This window comes from Crocodylus siamensis, chromosome 6 (assembly GCF_052110815.1).
Source record: "Crocodylus siamensis isolate JL-2025a chromosome 6, ASM5211081v1, whole genome shotgun sequence".
Lineage (NCBI taxonomy): Eukaryota > Metazoa > Chordata > Crocodylia > Crocodylidae > Crocodylus > Crocodylus siamensis.
The window spans coordinates 49,801,658-49,821,385 of record NC_143400.1 but is presented as its reverse complement, the minus strand read 5'-3'; the positions used below and the strand labels follow the sequence as shown (position 1 = coordinate 49,821,385).

The 19,728-nt window shown below is 51.5% G+C and overlaps 1 protein-coding gene across 1 annotated transcript in view; it reads left to right on the top strand.

Annotated features, from left to right (window-relative positions):
* Positions 1-19,177, top strand: part of DGKG (diacylglycerol kinase gamma) — a 165,511-nt gene extending 146,334 nt beyond the window's left edge. Inside the window, 4 exon segments of the mRNA XM_090052006.1 lie at positions 4,733-4,752; positions 4,755-4,855; positions 6,672-6,732; positions 8,535-19,177. Coding sequence (XP_089908132.1) covers positions 4,733-4,752; positions 4,755-4,855; positions 6,672-6,732; positions 8,535-8,633 — 281 coding nt within the window. The 3' untranslated portion in view covers positions 8,634-19,177.
* The last annotated feature ends 551 nt before the right edge of the window (positions 19,178-19,728 follow it).

Genomic DNA, 19,728 nt, shown 5'->3' with positions numbered 1-19,728 from the left:
CTAGTTCTCCACCTCTCCCTTCCTCTGTATCCCCTTCTTTCTTGCAGCCCCTCCATCCACTGTAGAGAAACCAAAGTAACTTCCCAAGCAGAGTTGCGTTAGCCTCCTCCCAGCTATTACCAACTGCACCTTTTTTTAAAACCCTGCCTTTAAAAATCCTTCCAGAATAACATCAGCATTTCATCCCCCACACCATGGGAGCTTTGGTTTGAGAGTTCAGACAAGACAGTGTGTCTCTGTCTTTGTCAAGTGTGAACAGCCGCAGGCTTGGAAAATAAATCAGATGCTGGAGATGAGCAGAGACGGCATTCCAGCTTGCCCAGGCAGGGTTTGGGTCACGTGGAGTACTGAACAGCAGCTGTAATTCACCTGTCTGATTAGCAAGGGAGTCAGATCTTCACAAGTGCAGTACAAGGATATACTGACTGGATGGGAGAACTGCAAGGCACTGTACTGCACAGCCCTTTTCTTGCATGGTTCCCAGAACTGCCGTTATACCCAATTCTGAAGGACACAGTCACTGAAATCACTTACAACTGAGCTGGACAAAGCCACTGAGAATCGAATGAAGTAGGGAATGCAGTAGAGAACTGCCCGGAGTGTTTCTGTCACCCATTCTAAGGGGTGGACTCGCTGCCAAAAAGTGAGCCTTCAAACATGAAAGCAAGTTCACTTCTAGGTCTCAGTCCCCCAGGCCTGATTCTCTCCTGCTTTGTGTCGTCCCTGTGGTGCGAGGCACAATTGTTCTGACTGGGTTGAATGATGTATCTGTTTCATGGTCCCTTTGCACAGATGTAGTTGGCTTCACAGGGCCAGGAGACTCTTGCTCAGGTGTGTCAGGGGGTAAGGAGCATCATGGGCAGCTTCCCATCATCATGCATCCAGCAGTAGCCACTTTTCTGTGCTTTCAGGACCAGAGGGACCACTTCCTCCAAGCACTCATGGGAGAGGAGCTCTGTGGACCAGGCCACAGAAGAAGTCAGGTGTTAGGTGCAGCAGGTATCTCCATAATTGTTGATGGTAGTGCCTGTCAGCACTCCCATGCATCCCATGGAGCTTTGACCTTAGTGGAAAGGTGTATTGATGCATCACAGACAGTGAGGGCTTGGAGGCTCCCATACTTTGCCAGTTCTGGTTGATATGTAGCAAAGAAATGTACTTTCCTTGCTGTTTGTGGGGACCTGCAGTATCTCATAGGGAGCAGAGTGCCTCTAAGAAGCGATTCTATAGGAAAGAGCAGCAGTCAAGGTGCCTCTTCCACTGGCCCAGAAAACAATTCCATGTGCTAACTGAATGCCGGGGCTGGGTAGAGACCAAGACACAAAGGCCTGATCAGATACTTTCACAACAGTAAAGTCACACAAGCCCATCAAAGTCATCTCCTTGGACCTGCCCACACAGGCCAGAAAGCCTCCCCCAGTGACTTCTTCCAGCCACTGGCTCCTGTTCTGCCTTTACCTTCTAGGTTACAGAGTCCTCTGCTGTCAGAGACCTCTCCAAAGAGGCACCTTATGATTACAGTCAAGTTGCCCCTTGTACTAGGTCACCCTTCCCAGCGCCATCTTCCTTATCCTCTGCGCCTTGCGTGGGGCACCCTTGAATCCTTGCTGGGGTTCTATGTCCCGCCTTATACTTGCCTGCCATGTCTTGATGGAAATTAGGATGATGTTCTTGTGAGCGGGAGGCTGCCTATTGTATTGGGTGTGTTGAGGCCTTTCTTCTATGTGGGACTGACCCCTGATTTTCTCTAGCTAGGCCTCCCTGTGTAAACCAACTAAACAGGGTTTGACTCCAAGGCTCTAGCCTTTTCCATTGTCTTAAGGTCTGGGGCCCCTTTTCCTGCTCCAATCTGGAGCCTGGTCCAAAGGCCCAGGTGCCAATCCCACAGCCAGAGGGCTGCAAGCCCAAAACCAGGGGATGACCCTGACCTTGCAGCCTCCCAGGCCACAAAAAAAAACCAATACCAAAATAAAGCTGCATCACAGGTGCACCAGAGCTCCCCGGTTTTTTAAGATTGTGCTTTGCTAGTGCTGGGCTTCTTGCTGTCCGCCCCCACTCCGGGGATGGGGTTCCCACGCTGCCGAGGGCCCCCATGAGGCCCTCCTCCAACAACTAATAGCCTCACCCAAATCTCTGGTGTCTTATACAACAAGAAACAAAACACAAGCCCCTGGGCTGTAACATAAATTCACGCTGCTTGGCTATAACATTATTCCCACCGCATCAGGGGTGCTCTATCCTTCCCCCAGTCTCAGAGCTGTACCTGCTGTCTGGCTTCTCCCCCAGGCTTGCTCTGGGAGAGCTCCTTCCCCCATGGCTGATGGCAGGGAATTCCCTGCCTGGCCTCAGCCTGGGAGTTATATAGGAGCCAAGCCCTGCCCCTTCCAGTCAGCTGACTCCCACGCGGTTGCCATAGCAACCTGCACCTGTGCCTCTTCATTACTACTCCACAAGTAGCAGGCACCTCAGTGCCCTGCTACATCCCTCCACTTAATCTTTGACAAACGAAAGAGCTGGAGCTTTTTTAGTTTTTCCCTGACAAGTGGGTTTCCAGACGGCCAGTCACTCTTGTAGCTTTTCACTCGGCCCCTTCCAGTTTTTCAGCGTTCCCTCTGACACTCAAACTGAACACCATATTCCTGCCATGGTCCTCACCAGCAGCCTGGGCAGAGACAAAGCCACTTGGCCACACTTTATGGACGCTCCCTTGTAAGTCTTGTTGCTGTGAGCTCATGTTCAGCTGGTTTCCACTGTGACACCCAAGTCTTCAGAGGCTGTGGTTTCTAGGCGATATCGCTCATGCTGTATGTGTGGCTGACATACTCTGTTCCCAGATAAAAGGAGTGATGGGAGAAAACCAGGAGGGAATGAGAAAGAGACAAGAAAGAACAAGATAAAGGTTTTGATATCGATTGGCTGAGTCACCGGAGAAGGAGTCCTGTGTTTTATTTTCCTTTCTCCAGCAGCTATTTTTTTTCTTGCCAAGTTAACTTTGTCTTTGTTTGCCCTGCACATGAACTTGAGCACATGCAACTTGGAAAACTCTCTCAACCTCCAAGCTCTGCAACCTGCATTGGCTGCCTGTAGACATTAGCTGTCCTGCATCAGGGCTTGAGTCTGTTGTGCTTTTTGGTGCTGGGTAGGGTGCAGAGGCAGCTTACAAGGGAGCTCCTGAAACCAAATCACACCCCAGCATAAATTGCTGCAGCCGGGGGTTGCTCTGGGCAGGTCTGCGCCATCACAGTGGGTGGTTCAGTGCTCCAGAGGGACCAAGCATATCTCACCCACCCCACGGGTGCACTCCAAACCCTGAAATACATCAGTGACAGCGCTTCAGGGTCATTTCTTCAAGTCCTCCATCTCCAGCAGGCCTGACAGCAGACAATGTACCTCTGGGTTTGGTATGTGCCTGTGGACATGATGAGCTCCCTCAGTGCTGGGACTTGCTACCATGGCAGTGGGCTGATCTCCAGTCCATCTCCTCACGCCTCTGCCTTGCTCCAGCATGTGAGGGAGACAGCATGTGCTTACGGACAGCCACACGCTGTGTCTGACTCAGGGGTAATCGTGGGTAGATATTTTTGAAAAGGGGGTGCAGATGGTGAAGTGCATCATCACATACAACACAACACATTTTTCTCCAGTTAAGAAACTAGAGGCTGTAGTAAATATTGCATGGGGCGTAGGCCTGAATTATTCAGTTTAAGATTGAAGCAAAAACAAGTAGAACTTCATTGGGATGAGCTAAGAACAAGCTACAGGGCTGTGAAATAGGAGCTTCAGTACCAGGAGCAGGGGGGCAGACAGCAGCCCTGCAGAAAAAAGGATAACCCAATTGCTAGGTACAAGACTATTAAAAGGAAGACAGGGTCATTAATACCTGGGGAGAAGAAAGAGTTTAGAAGGGATGACGTAGGTGACAATGAGCCATGAAGTAAAGCAGCTCCCTCAGTGCTGCCTTTCTAGAAATGCAGCTGCCACTGCCAGGCAGTTGGCTTTCATAGTTTCATAGTTTAGGGTCAGAAGGGTCCTGAGCAGGCTTTAAGCTTTGGGTGGATCAGGAATGAAAGGGGGGTGGAAATGCACCACTGCACTCCCCAGGGTCTCCCTCTGGGGGTAATTTCCTGTATTGCAGTGCTATAATGGCCCCAGTACCACAAAGGCTGGTGTGAGGGAGTGCTCTTCCTTCCCTGCAAATGGGAAGGTGGTGGGGGTTAGTTCAGGCACAGGTTGTAGCAAATTCTTTCTCTCCCTGTATGCTGAAGTCCTAGTCACTCATGGCTTTAAATGAAGTGAACATTCGTACATACTCCCTCACAGAATTTGCCTGGCTCTGTTGTGGACTCCTGGCTCTTTCTAAAAGAAAAGAGCTGCTGTCCTCAGCATCCAGGCTATATTCCAGTGTAAGTTATCTACAGGCTATTGACTGTGCCTGGGCCAAGCTTTCTTCTTCACCACCTGTCCCTATACTGCAGTGACAGTGGCTGTTGAGTTTCCCCCTCCCAAGAGGTGTCTGCGAACAACAGAACCAATGTGCAGCTAACCATGCTGAAAAGTGCCTTGTTTTCATTAGTGAGTGGGTATGGGTAGTACTGAGTGATGGTATTTCATACAGGACCAGAGGACGAGAATAAAGCTGCTTCTGGAGCACGTGTCCAGCTGGGGCCAGTGCTGGGCCTGGAGAAGGCAGTGTCATACCCTGCATCCCATCTTTGCCTTTCTTTCCTCCCAGACCTCAGTGACCAGCTCCTTGGAAGTGGTGGGGTCTCGAGGGGGCAATGGAGATGGGGCAGATCTACACTGGACTGAAGAGTGCCGGCAAGAGACTGGCTCAGTGTTCATCCGTCACCATCAGGTACCTGCCCTGGCCCCCAGCACCTGCCTGAATGTGTTTTGTACCTCTGATTTTGTCAAAACATAATAATAGAAACATGACAGTGTCACCACACTTGTCTGTGCTCTAAGCCCTGCTTCCCACCCCAGTCTTCCCCCCCGACTCCAACACATCTGTTCGACCGGCATGATTTATCCAAGCAGTTGTACAGCACCTTGCACAGGAGGCTCCTGGCCCATCACTGCAGTTCCCCAGGCACTTCTGCCATATAAATAACCATGACAGTGTTTAGCGTGAGCCCTGTCTCTTGCTCCTCATGCTGCCGCCCCCCAGCTGATCACAGACCCCTTCGTATTTGTTGCGAGCATTTGAAGTTACAGCTACTGAGCAGTTCCACAAGAAGCCATTCTTCCGCCTTACTGGTAAAACCATGCTGTATCATTCCCTGCTCCCTTCCTGGTTCTCAGTGACTATTTGAAGGCACTCGTGGGTGTTTTTGTGGTAGCTGCTAGCTAGTTTTCTGTGCAACTTGGTGTGTCCCCTTGGCCCTACACAGTGGTGTAGCTCAGGTCCTGAAGGTCTCAGGTTATGGGCAAAGATACTGGCAGGCAAAGAGAGCAGGTGTTTTATAGCACATCTGCTAGTGGATAACTGCCCCGTGCATGCTCCCCCAGCAGTACAGGAAAGCTAAGGGGGACTGTTACTATGATTTAGCTGGGTAAGAGCCCATCACCAGGCAGCTTCCATGAGGTAGCAAATGTGCTTATGATCCTCACCTTCATTTATCTCAATAACTCAAGGTAATCTGCACCTGTTTTCACAGCCATTGAACAAAACCCTGTGTTGGAGTCAGTGGGCCTTTGGTTGCCTGGATGGAGCCTGTGCTGTGGGCAGACTCCAGGAGTTGCCTGTGCATGTTCAGTCTCCCCTTTCCTGCTTCCCATCAATAAATAGCTCTTTGTGTGAGGCCATCATTATCTCTGCCTTGCCCACACCTCTTCTTCCCTTGGTAAAAAGGGATGTGCAAATGCAGACTGTTATCTCAGGCTTCCCATTCATTGGTGCTGTTGTCTCCCCCTTCCCATCCTCGGGCAAGAGCTCCAAGGACTGGCTTAGATCTTCAGCCCGTCTCCTCTGAGCCAGACGCCTTGATCCTTTTCCAAAGGGAGGGTGGTTTGCTCCACCTGTAGCAGCACATGATTCCTCAGCCCTCCTTCGTGCTCCTGGATTTCACTCCCTCCTGAAACAACTAAGACCTCTCCCCACAGCTTAACAGCCCCCACCCCGCACTGTACTTCCCCATAGCCCCAGATGCCAGCATCTGCCCCGTTCAATTGAATCCCATACACCTTCCCCTCCATAGGCTTAAATCCTAGTTCTCCCACCCTTCATGACCAAGCCAGGCCCTGTGCTCCGGGTGCCCCTCATCCATGCAACCCCATGGGATGTTATGGTCTCTGTAGTGTCTCATCCCACATAGGCATCAGAGCCAGTGGTAGGATTAAAGGCATTCAGGTGGGGGCTGGGACAGAGTGGAAAAAAACTGGGCAAGAGAGAGACTGTTGTTCAGAGAAAGTGATTGGACACAGTAGTTTCATAAAATGTGGTGGGTTATCAGCTACCTTCACCAGCATGATGCCTCAGGTCCAAGGCATAGCAGCCATCCCTGTTATGTACCCCCAAGAGCGCCGAGTGTGTGGCACTAGCAATTGCCTGAATAGCCTGCGTGTTCCTGAAGGGCTCATACAGGAGATGCGTGTGATCCCTGTACAGTGCCCAGCCCCTACCCGCTCCTGCGTCGTGTTCACCCCATGTCTTGTCTGTTTGCGGGTTCCAGGACAACTAAGCTGCTGCCCATGCAGGTGGATGGGGAGCCCTGGATGCAGCCGCCCTGCACCGTGAGTATCCGAGGGACAGCAGCAGGGGTGGAGGGACAGGGTCCCACGTCGACAGTGGCTGCCAGTGCTTTGGTTGTCTTTTCTGTGAGGGAATTTGTGACGTAGAGGAGGTTCCCAGCAAAGTCCTCCTAGGTTACACCGTGTGACTGCATCTTTCTCCCATGCCCTCACCACCACCCCAGATACAAGCCCCTCAGGCCTGAGCACTGTGAAGCTGCCACCCTTCCCAAGGCTGAGGGAGAGAGAGATCAGCTGTGATTACATTTTAAAAAATTAAGAAAGATCCAAGGTGTGACCGACCAACAGTCCCAGGGCCCTTGCAGTCGAAGCGGGGCTCTCTATGGTGCCTGAGGCTGAAGCCTGGGGTCCAGTTGTGGGGGGTCTGCAGTGGGGCCTGGGTCCCTGCACACCTGGGTTTTCTGGAATCTCTTCCTCCTGCTGCCCGGGATAGTGGAATACGTAGGCTGACCACAGACATGTGGTCATGGTCTATGTCTCTGGGTTGGGTTGGATGACCATATTATTTTTAGTGAAATCTGACTAGGCAGATCTGTCTGTCCTTCAGTGAACGAGCCATGGCAGACTCTTTCCTCCCCTGGGACCAGCCCCAGCTGGGAGTGCCACCCCAGGAGGGCTGTGTGGACACAATGCTCACCCTGAGCAGCCTGCCCAGACCTGGCTGTGTCCCCTCCCCCTCTCGATCCTGGCAGGGGGCAAGATGCACGGCCAGTGCCATCCAGCCCCCTCTCCCCAAGACACTGGCCCCTGCTTGTGCGAACAGGAACGCCGTGGCCCATCCTGCCTGCACAGCAGTGTCCGGCTCTCCTCCCCACGCCATACCATCAGGCCTCTGAATCCACAGCAATGCCTCTGAGCTTCCTGGTGGGTGGCACCAGAGCCTGGCAACCTGCTATTTTTGTCCCTGCCGCATGTTAGACTCACTGCAGCAACTGCACTAGAGATTGCAGAGATGACTGTCACCAGATTTCACAGCAGCGCCTGTGGAATGGGCTCTGGCTGCTTCAGTCTCTGGCTCAGGGGGAAGTGGAGCCAAACTGAGTGCAAGTTGAAGTGTCCCTAGCAAAGGCCCCAGAAAGATTCAAAGCAGCCCCAGAGACCCCATAGTTCATGGTCTGGGGGCCCGCTGGCGGCATGCGAACAGACCAGCCTGGCAGGGCATTTCTGTCTTACACCTGGCCACATGCTCTGGTAAATGGAACAGGGGTGTAGGGTGTAGCCGTGCCGGTCTAAGGACACAGGCAGACAAGGTTCTTCGGGTGAATCTGATATCTCTTATTAGACCAACTTAAATAGTTGGAAAAAATTTTTTAGCAAGCTTTTGGGTTTAAAAACCCTTCATCAGGCTGAGAAAGGCTCTCACAGTTGGTGCAGAGACTTCCTCAGCCTGCAACTGCAATTGCAGAGACTTCCCTTCATCCCATACCAAGACAATGACATGAGTGTGAGTCTGAGGAAGGTTCGAGCTGCCTGGCCCCAGTTGTTACAGTCACGCTGTGCGCAGGGTGTGTCGTGTGCTCCCCTTCCTGCTCTTTCCACAGAAGAAATGAGACTGGTAGAGCTCTCAGCTCCCAAACCCAGGTCTGGAGCTCAGCTCCCAGCAGTGCAGGTCACTAGTCCAGTCTCTGCCAGGCCAGGTGGTGGTTGTCATGTTATCTTGGGTAATAGAGACCCTGTGCCTAAAATGGCCATGTACCTGCGGGGAAGTAGCCAGTCAGAGATTCTCTGCTTCACGGGTTAACTATTCATTTGTTTTCTCTCTCTCTCTCTCTCTCTCTCTTTAGATAAAAATCACCCACAAAAGCCAAGTGCCAATGTTGCTGGGCCCTCCCCAGAAGAGCAGCTTCTTCTTTCTGAGGAGAAGAAACCGAACTCGAGACTAATGTGTACCTGAGCAGACAACTCCGGTTTCGAAGCCGTGATTCTGCATCCTGATGGCAACTGTCGCAACAAAACCCGGTGGATTAGAAACCTTCATCTCTCCTGATTTCCTTACTTCTCTTTCTTCTGTGGAAATCTCAGATCAGAGGCAGCATCTTGAACACTTGATGGGAAACAACATTGCCGGTCGCAGGATGCGACCACTGGAAATGGGACATGGTCTGCAGTTTTACACACTTGCGCACACGTACACGCACACACTCGCAACACTGCAGGCAGGCAGAGCATGGGTGGTTTAAAAAGACATTTTTCTCAACATTTCTGGAACTGAGGAGGGGAAATAAAATCTCTGGGACCCACAGAAAAGATTTGCCCATGGCGAAGCTTGGGATCTTTCGAGACAATCCTCAGTGAATGTCACTGTTCAGCTGGGCCCAAAGTGAACAAACAAAGGCAGCTTACAACTGGTGAAGTATAATATCTGGCATGACGCTGCAAAGGAGAGTTGGCTTCTGTCCTTTTATTTAAATAACTTACCCCCTACCAAGGCACAGAGGGAACATGGAAGCCAGGCTTCACTTATTTATTTTTTAGTCCTGTCAGATGACGCTGTGTTTGGCTGCACTGTCCCTGTGGTCACCGAATCCTACACGTTCAAAAGGCTATTTATTTTCTTAGCGTAGAGAACACTGAGGAGAGGAGCTGGGAGGCTGGCCGTCGTCTCTCAAACAGTTGTAATAACATGCTTTCAACCCCCTCGACTAGCTTTTCTTTGAAAAAACAGAAGCAAGGTTGTTATTCAGAGGCAAGCGATCCTTGGAAAGAGGGAGCCAGAAGGGATGGGGGTGGCTGCAAAAGAGAGAGACCTTTCTTTGGGTACAGAAAACAAACTCAGGGTAAACTGAGTGTCTCTGCTTGGGATGTGTAATGACTCGAACCTGGTCCTTCCACCACAGCTGCCAGCCTCCGTGGGACCCTGAATCTTTGAGTCCAATTTTGGACCCCCAAATCTGTGTTTTTATTTATATATTTATTTAACAAATGCCTTTCTTGCTTTTTTTTTTTTTTTTTAATAAGAAAGAGTTCAACCAGAATGAAATTTCTCCCTTCTTGTTCTGAGTAAGGAGAAAACCCAGCTGCCCTTTCACAAGATTTGATTTAGTTCACTGACACCCAACCCGAGCCAGATTTTGGATGGAACGTGGTTACCTCCATGTGCAGGATCATCACAACCAGCAGCAGGTGCCTGAATGGCTTTAGAAGGTGCATGGGGCCTGGGGATGAAACCAAAGCAAGCCCAGAGCTAGCCTGGCAGAGAGCTGTGTTTGCTTTCTAAAGCCCGACTTTGCAGGAGAGAAATGTCATGAGTTCACCCCAAAGGGAGCCAAGCAACCCAAAGTTGGGTGTGTGCGATTCTGATGCAGGAGCTACCTGTTTCTACACCTCCCAGCTCTGGAGATCTGCTGCCAAGTCTTAGTTCTTCTCTGTTAGTCTCCTTCTGCTCCATGGTGGGGTTGGAAGGTAGGCAGAGTACAGCCAGGCAGAGCTGTGGGGGGGAAGCTTCCTCAAAATCTGACTGTCCTGCTCTCGCTAGCACGCGGACAAGTAAGGGCAAACACTCGGGCACAGCCAGGAGAGAACTGGTAGTGTCCAGTGAAAGCATGTGGACCTGGCCATTCTTTTCCAAGTGTTTCTTGGCCATAGGACAACATCAGGCTCTGTCTGGCATGCTGCGACTCATGGCTCTGCAGCATGTGTCTGGCACTGGTTCTAGCCATTACATTGTGGGACAGTGCCAGCAAGGGGCTTGTGTAACCACAGCTCCAGGAAAGAGCAGGGAGAGCCGCTTGCTGCTGGGAGCTGGGATACCACACTTGTCACTGGTGTGCGAGGGTCTTCCTTTCTTGCCCCTGCATGGAGTAGCTAAGTGGAATCTTCCTCTTCCTTAAAATTGTGGGAAAGGGCAAAAGCCATCGATCCTGAGGCGTGTCCCTGTCCCAGCCAAGTACATGGGAAGAGGAGGAGTTCCTGCCTAGGGAAAACACTTTAAATAAGCTAGGAAATCAGGAAGGCACCACCGGGCGTTGCATGAATCCATCTGCATGGTTACAGAGAGATGCACTGCAGTACCTGGCCAGGGAGTTCTCTGCCTCTTCTGGGAAGTGGTGTTTTCTAGTGTTATAGATACCACTTTGTGGAGGCCCTTTCTAGTTCCCTCCAGGCTGGTAAAATGCTCCTGAATGTGACTTGGTGTTTTTGAGGGGAAGAGGAGAGGAGAGGAGGGCAAAAGGAAGAAAAAATAACCCAACTCTTGCTCCTGAGCAGTTGTGCTGCCCTCGTTGTGATGGGTGTAAACGCAGGCGGGAGAGGGGACACATTGCTTGCGAAGTGCTGGCCCCGGGGAGGAAGCAGTCGGCACCGTTCTGGTTTGGAAAGAAGATGGACTTTCCTTGGAATTCTAGCTAGTTGCCTGGGTGGTTTCCCCATGGCCTCCACAGGGTGACCTGATGTTGAACCAGGTGTCCTGATGGTCCAGGAGCAGAAGACCCCTGCTAGGTTTTCGCGGTGATGTACGCTGCACGAGCAGCTCCTGAGGTTTCCCCATTCTAAGGTAAAAAGGTCCTTTCCCAGCCTTTCCTCATATATAAGCTGTTTTTTTGCACCTGCAACTCTGAATGTCTCCGATTTATTGTCTCTGGAGACCCTACTTCAGAGAAGTGACTTGGGACAAGTGCACCAGGCTGCTGGGAGTTTAGGTACGGGTCCAAACAGAGGTTGTTTTTCACACAGGCTTTTCATCCACCACCTCACCCCAGCTTAATGGGATCCTCCCAGGGCCTCTCTCAACCCTCCATGGTGTTCAGTCCAGGACAAGCCACTTCTTGCTGTTTGCCTTGTCTAGCAAAGAAATGTGTCAGCAAGTTGAAGCCACTGCCCTCGCTCCCTGTGAAAGGTCTCTGAGGCAAGGAGGGCCAGGGTCTCCCTGACAGCAGCATGGGCCTTGCTTGGGGGCAGGCTCAAAACACCTGTAGATGAACTCTGCAAAATGCAGCTGATGGGTGGTAGTAACACAGCCTGAATATCTTGATCCGCTTCCCTCCCAGAGGATGACCAACAGGCTCCATTCCTGATCCAGGCTGGAACGTGGCTGACGAGGGTCAAGGGCAGATGAGAAGTCTAGATACTGTGAGAATTAAGACTCCACAGGCTTCTTCATGGCTGGACCACAAAGAGCTGAGATGCTGGACACAATGAACTCTGTTGCCAATGGTGGGTAGCAACCTGCTGAGCTTAAGCCACGAGTTGCGTGCTGGACAAAGGGAGGTGCTGGCAATCTCTGTTAGTGCAGGATGTCACCCCAGCCAGGAAAGGCGCCGCTCTAAATCCTGGGCTGTGGTATAAAGCTCCACCAGCTGGAATGCAGACAGATATGGGTAGCCAGAGACCACAGCCCCTTTCCTACTCCCAGGACGCTGAGCTGCACAGACACTGAGACGGCAGTCTGAGCTCATGGACCTCGCTCTGCACTGTAACCAGCAAACAGCAGGAAGAATGTCACTGAGCCATCTGGGTAACCCAGCTGTGCCCAAACTATCCCAGTGGTGTGCTGGGCGAGGCTGTGATAGCAGGAGCAAGACTATGAAAAACCTGCCTGATGCCATCTGCTGACTTTGCCCCAGGCACCCTGGCTGTCTCCTTTGTCGCTTTGACGGTTGCAGGGTATCTGGGTATGCAGGGCCCTGGGCCATGAGGAGCAGAGCTCATGTGCCAAGCATGGAAACAGCATGTGGGTGCAGGGAAAGCAGTGAACTGATGCAGCCTGTGAGTTGCTGCTAACACACGCGGCTTGGCTGGCCCAGCTGGGCATTCCCTAGACAGTCCGGGGAGAGGCAGAGCCAGGGAGAACAGAAGGAGCGAGCCTGGAATCACTCCCCACTCTGCAGCAGCTCCCCCTGTCTGGTCACCAGTGGAGTAAGCTTCTGTCCCCCGTTACAATCCTCTCCTCCCCATCTCCAGGCTTGGAGCATAGTGGAAGTTGCTGATTTTCTGCCTGCTTTCCTGATACCAGACAACACTATCTCTACTCCTTCCCAAATCAGGCTTCCCTCCACAGTGTGCTGTACTGAGCAAGGAAGCCAGGAGCTGGAGGGCCACTGGTCACTGCTCAGAAGACACCAAAGCATCTCCAAGAAGCTGGACAGCAACACTTCCAGGGGAAGGGGCTTTCTCCTGCCCTCCTTCTATAGCTATGGAGCAGATGAACACCTGGTGGTGGTTCATTTCCGTTCCCATGTTACCTTCTCCTGGCCATACCAGGGAACACCAGCTGGGGAGAACAGCAGTGCCAGGCTCCTCAGCAAATAACAGTGTGAGAAGAAGAAGTATTAGCAGTGCAGATGGGCGATTGCCACCATTAGGTTTCAGAGTCAGAATGCAATGGACCCGATCAGGGCAATTTGTCCTTCTCCAAGGTGTGCTGATGCAATGACAGCTAGACGGGCCTGTCCATGATGCACCGAGAGAAGTACTATTGTTGCCAGGTGGAGATGCATGAGATGCATGCTGGCAGACAGCAGCAAACACAGCCCCAGAGATGCTTGCACAACCTGAGCCCAGCCAACCCTGCACGACAGGAAGGGGGCAGTCTGAAACAATGAAGAGCAGACGCATCACCAGGGTGGAAAAAGAGAGATCAATTGGGCTACACCAGAGCCACTCAGAGGAAGCTTGGGGATGTCCTTTCATTGTGGTCCTCACAATAAGCAAACTACATGAGCAAACAATAGTGTTGGCTGTCTAGCATGAGCCCTGGAGACCTGGTGACCTATGCCACCCTACAAGACTCACACCTGGAGATCAGCTGAGCAGGACGTGGGTAGGGGAGAGAGGAGGATGTGACCTGAGCCAGCCTTAAATGACTTTTGAGGGCAGCAGCCAGGCTCCAGGTACACAGCTGGAAGCAAAGTGAGCCGAGTCAGTTTAGTGGGTTTTGAAAGGTGAGCATCTCCTCTGATATGGTATAGCCTCCTTGGCTGAGTACTACAGTAGAAGATAAAGCTACTCTCCAGCTGAAGTTGAGAGCCTAAATTAACTAACCTTGTCTTAATAGACTGATGGACATATACCAAAATCCAAAGGGCACAGGTAACAGGCAGTGTAGACTGGAAATACCAATATGTTGGGAGAGTGACCTAAAGGGCATGGCTGGACCTGCCAGAGAGGGTCTCACTGCACTAATGGAAGAGATTGTTCCAGAGGACAGTAGTGGCAAGGTGGCTCTATATTTCCATGTATTTGCCCTGCCAGCAAGGTATGAGGTGGTGAGAATGAGGGGAGAAGCAGGATGCTACAGACAAGAGAAAACCACAGGAAAATTTAACACTGCTGCTGGTGACCCCTATGGCTCTGAAAGTGCCATGGAGAGAGGCAAAGACACTGCGTGTGATGCCAATCTCAAGCTGCTGACCACAGGGAAGCAAGAGACCCCCCTGCAGGAAATGGAAACTCTACAGATCAGTGTGGCGGGGAGATGATGAGGGAATCCTCTAATGTCCTACCAAGCCCTGGCAGCTACTCCTCACCTGTCCTGGAGAACCAGGAGGTAAAGCAGAATTTGGAGGAAACAGCTGAGATATGAACCCTCCAAAAACCAAGAGGAGCAACCATGGCAGCTACCTTCTGGCATTGCATCTAACCATCTAGCACTGCATCTCACTTCAAGCTGTGGTCAAACAGCAGAGCAAAGATTAACCATGCATTCCACCCTTCTCAGAAGTGGCACCACTTGTGAATAAAAGGTCCATTTCTTTCCCTTCCCTGCTATAGCACAGAAACAACATCTCAGCAACCACAAGCCAATCTACAGGTCCTTTCATGGGCTCTCAAATACCATTCAGGCCAGAGAGGGTTCAAAAGAAGAAATCTGTAAGAACTCAACCCATCTCAAAATCCTGAGCCCCAAGCACCATGAACAGAGCACCAGCTGTGCCAGGCAGACTCGACTGCTTTGGAATGGAAAAGCAGAAAATGAGTGACTAAGAGAATGCACCGGGTGTCTGGACTTTTGTAAAGCATCTTAGTCAGTGTTCCCTGAAGTCTTATTTGAAAAAGTTCATTCCAATTCATTCGGATTTAGGAACTGTCCCATGGGCTGGGAGCTGCCTGGGGGACACTCAATAACAGCTAATGCATAATGGCAATGTATAGAGTCTGGGGGGAGATGTTCTGTGAGTCAAATGTCCAGACTGACCAGATTGGAGAGGGTTGCAAAGACCAAGAGGGCCAGAGAAGCAATCCAAAGGGAAATGTAAGCAGGGGATGAAATGCATTCATCTGGCAAGAACATACTCTGATATGCGGGAGGAAGAATTGTTGCTCGAATGCACATGGGAAACAATCGTGTCCAAAGAGGCTGACTGCAGATGTGATGTGTAATGTGGGGTCTCCAAATTATAAAGGAGCTAGCAATTGATGTGGAAATGTTTCTGAAAAAAGCAAGAGCCAGTTTCCTCCTGTGCTACAGTTGCGAGGGCCTGCTTAGAGTTGCATCGTGGATGAGACTGGCCCACTCTGCATGAGAGCAACAAGCATTTTCTAGCTTTCTGCACATCATGCCCCAGATCAAGGAGGGAACAATCCTTTTCTGTGTGACATTGAAGGGGCTTTTATGAAAACGGTGCTGTACAGGTGTAGGGCAATGGAGAGAAAGCCGGGAAGGGTGTAACTATAGGACATGGCATAAATCGGGAGGAAGGAAGGACAGAATCTGTTCCATAGGCACCAGGGAACAAGGGAGGCATGTGACACTCATTGCCGTGGTGGGTGAACCCCAAGGATGCAGAAGGGGTGTTGAGGCTCATCTTTTCCTTCTCTAGTTTTTTTTCTGTGGAATGGGAACAGCTTCATAATTCAGAGGCAATTGCTCCTTTCCCTTGCCTGCCTGATGGCTTGTGCAAGAGAGGTGCAGCTCCTGCCGCAGCACTTTGTCATCAACAGCTTCCAGCGGGTTCTCCCCAGAGCAGAGCTGGGGGCTATACCAGCTTGTCCAGAATATGGCGTGTTTGGTCTGCAGGCTGCCTGCAGAGAGAGCCAGAGACTGTCACAACCTGGAAGTATGTATTAGGAATGACCTAGACACTCCAAAGGCCAGAGAGAGCGCAGAGAGCTCTTGTGAGAGAACTGAGGCCAGTCACATCTTGGATGGCTGGCATGATCGCTGCTGAAGCAGTAAAACATTTAAGCACATGTTGCACTCAGTGGGAATTAAATACTTGAACTCTTTGCCAAGTCAGGATCCAGGAGCACTTGTTTGACCCAAACCCATGGAAGTTTAAGGGGCTTCATTCTTGGACTCCACACTTGTTCAGTGCCCGAGCAAAAGAGCCTCAACCCCCGCCCCAGACAGGGTCTCCTATTTCTGACCTGGTTCCAGCAGCACTGGGCCTGGTTTCTTTTAGAGAGGTGAAAGACGAGAGGCTTGACAGCTTATGTGCAGACACAGGTAGTGGATCGTGTATATCATGATGATGGCTAACACCAAGCTTTGCAGTCACTTGGCTTGCTATGGGGGTGGGGGAATTATCACCACTGGGACCAGACAAACTGAATTGCATATCTGATATAAGAAGGTGGAAGTATAGGCTGGGATTGCCAAAGGACCCCTGTGGGGTATGGCTCCCAGGTCCCGGTCAACATCATTCCCATCAGCCTCCTTTAATGCCAGCCAGTCCTCCAGAGCCCCAGCCATGCAAGGGTTTTCCAAGACTTAAAACCAGCTGTGTCACTTGCCTGACACTAAGCACAGCTTGGCTGGCTGAAGGGATCTGGCCCGTAGCATCCCCTGCTACCAGCACGCACCCCCGATTACCGTAAGACTGTTTTAAATAATGATTTGAAGCATTCGTTACAATGTAATTGCATGCACAGATTCATAGGGAAGAACAATGTAAATAGCTAATGCAAATAGCCCGGGGATTTTGCTAAGCAACTGAGCAAGTGGAAAATAGCATCTGATTTTCCAGTCGTGCAGGCTCTGTGACCAGATGAGAACACTGATCAGTGGCTCGGTAGCATGTTGGCAGTGTGTAAATATGTTTTACTTTTATCCAGACACTGATATTTGTAAATTAGTAGCAGACAAGCGCATATAGTACCAGTGCCGAAATAAACATGTTAATTACCATGAAATATTAACAATACTTTTCTCTCCAAATCCCCTCCCGGATGTTATGAATGGCCGCAGCTGTAATACTTGCTCCTCTGGAAGTGTTAAAGAAAAAGCAAACTCTAGCCTTTTTTGCCTGTAAGTGCTCCTGGCAGGGTAAAAGACCTTCTCCGTTTAATGCGTATGATGAAAACACATGAGATCACTGGGGCTTATATAAGCAGATTTGGCACTCTTCCCCAGTTGGCATGGGCTGTAAATTATCATTTTAAAGTGTGACTATGGTCTGAAAAGTGCCTGTGTAAAAATAGCAACTTTTTATTCTACAGCCCTGCCCCTTGTGTGTGCTCAGAGTTGATGTGCTCATAACCCCAAGCAAAAAATAAGTGTTTGCTACTTTTTCCTTCAATTATCCCAGCAGAGCCCAACGCCATTTGGAGAGGGTGAGCTGAAGTCTATTTTGGCTCAGGCGTTGTCAACAGGATTGTTAGCCGAGTCCCAGCTGCATAATCTCTCTGGCTGGGGGTGTTTTGGGAGCCAGGCAGAGCTCAGCTTGATCTCTGCGCCCTGGCTGAGCCCGGGAGCTGGCAGGGAGACAAACCGGCCTTTTATTTGTCAATGGAGCACATGTGCTGGGGATGTCGTGGGGGCACAACAGACGCGGAGCCCCACAAAGTCATTCAGAGAGGGGAAAGAAGTGCCTGTTCCTCAGGTCGCGGGGTGTTCAGCTCATTCAATAGACCCCCCTTCTTTGGAGCCACTGAAGGGGAGCACGTCCTCTGTGGCTGCAGCTGGGGCTAGCGTCTGTGCAATAAACGGAAGTTCACCTGCTTCTTCCAGCCAAGACCTGGAAAGGAAATTACGGGGCGGTAGAAAGTGAGTAGAGCTAGTGTCAACTCTTAGTGTTAAATGGGCGTGAGCCGTGAGCGGGAGGGCGCCTGGTCTGGGGAATGGCTCTGGGCTGAACCCTAGTCCCGAGTTCCCCTTGAGGCTGTGCCCTTTCCAACCCAATGTCCCAAACAGGGGAGGCTGCTCCCGGCTCGTCTCTCTGCTCCTCGCAGCAGGCCTGAAAGCGGGTGCTAGGGGTGGCCCCAGAGTAACTTTGTCTGCATGCTCCCGCATTTGATGGGTGCCTTTGGGTGCAAATGCGGGGTGGGCTTGGCAGCAGCCCAGCAGGAACAGGCCCTGTGTATTTCTGAAGGGGATTCATACTGTGGAGCTGTGCTGTGCTGGTCTTTGGGGGTCAGGCTCGCTCAGCATAGCTCCCCAGGGCTGTGAGCAAGTGAAGGCCATCACCCTCGCTGACGGCACTTCAGGGATGGAGCTGGTGGCAGGACACGGCCCCTGGGCCCCCTCTTCTCTCCTGCTCCTGTTCCTTTCCTTTATGACACACTCCATGCTTTTCTCCTTCCCGCCCTGCATCTCCTGTCTCTGCTCCCTGTCACGTCCCCTCCTCCTCTCTCCCGTGTGCCAGCACGAGGCCAGGGTGCAGCAAAGCTCAGTGCTTAGGCTGTAGGGTTTCCCCATGGGAACGGGAGGGAGTCTAGCAACCCCAGTCCTCAGATGGCCGTGCTTTCTGCCTCTGCACGTGGCACACAACAGACTCCTTTTGACTACTCCTTGCCCAGCTGTCTCCCTCCAGTGCCCTCTGCCCAGGCTGTCGATGTATTATGGAGCCTGATGTGGACCTGGCCAGGCCCCTGTGCTCCCACAGAGCTGGAGAGTGGCACTGCTAATCCCCAGCATGCCAAGAAGCCTGTCATAATGTAAAGTTATGGCTGTTTCCCACGCTTTTGGCAGACATGCCTGCCTTTTAAGGAGGCCACATGGCTTAGAGGGAGCCCTGCCTCTTGAGACTGCCCCCCACCTCCTGCCATGAGGGGCATCAAAGGGATGGAGCTGCCTCATGCCCATCACAGACCACCCTCACCCCACAGGGAGGGCTCCTTGTGCTAGTCTGCAGCCAGGGCCCCCACCGTTCCCCTCGCCTGCAGGCGCCTCTGTCCCAGCCAGCGCTGGGGCAACAGAAACCCCTTGATGGGAGAGCAAGACACCAGCCGAGCTGTCCATTTTAACTAGAGCCGGGCCAGTGCTGGTGACAGAGGCTCAGGTGTATAAACAGGCACGGGGCACCCCTACACTGGCAGCACATCCCTCTAATAGCATTGCGTGGCTCCCAGACAGCTGAGTAAGCCAGTTCCCCACCATTGCCAGTATCCTATTGAGCTTGGCCTACCCTGCCTCTCCCAGGCCTCTCCCCCTCTGCATACGCTGTTGTGGCTCCCTGCATGGAACGGCGAGGATCTGTAACGTAGCACATGTTTATATGTAAATCCTGACTTATGTGGTTTTACATCAAATAAAGGCAATAATGCAGCAGTTGGCCGGGCCTGGAATGTGTCAGGTTCTGTTTCTTGTTAATTGCCTCAGGAGTTTTTCTGTGTGCGACATCGGAGGCTGAAATGTCAGCATGTGACTCACAAAGAGCAGCCAGATGTTTCGCTCTCACCCTTTCCAAGGCAGCACCAGCTCCACTAGCAAATAAAGCACCCATTTGTCAGCCCCAATAAAGCTCTGTTGAAGGTTGCAACACACACCTCGCCCAGCGGTGACAAAGACACCGGCTTGCGTCTCCGGGAAATCTTGCAACATAGACCCGTGGCAGCTGAAAAACAGGTCCTGTTCCTCTGTCTTTGGCACTGCTGTCCTTGCTACTGGAACAGTGTGGTTAGCTCTGGTGCCCCCACTTCCAGATGGGTGTTGAGAAACCAGAGAGGGTTTAGAAAAGAGCTGTGAGAATGACTAATGGACTGGAAAACAGGCCCAGAGTCTCCTCAGCTGGGTTAGCGTAATAAAGAGAGGGTTAATGACTGACTCGATCACAATGCTGTCGTCCCCCTGCTATACTCAGGATAAGTGAGAGGGTGTTTCTG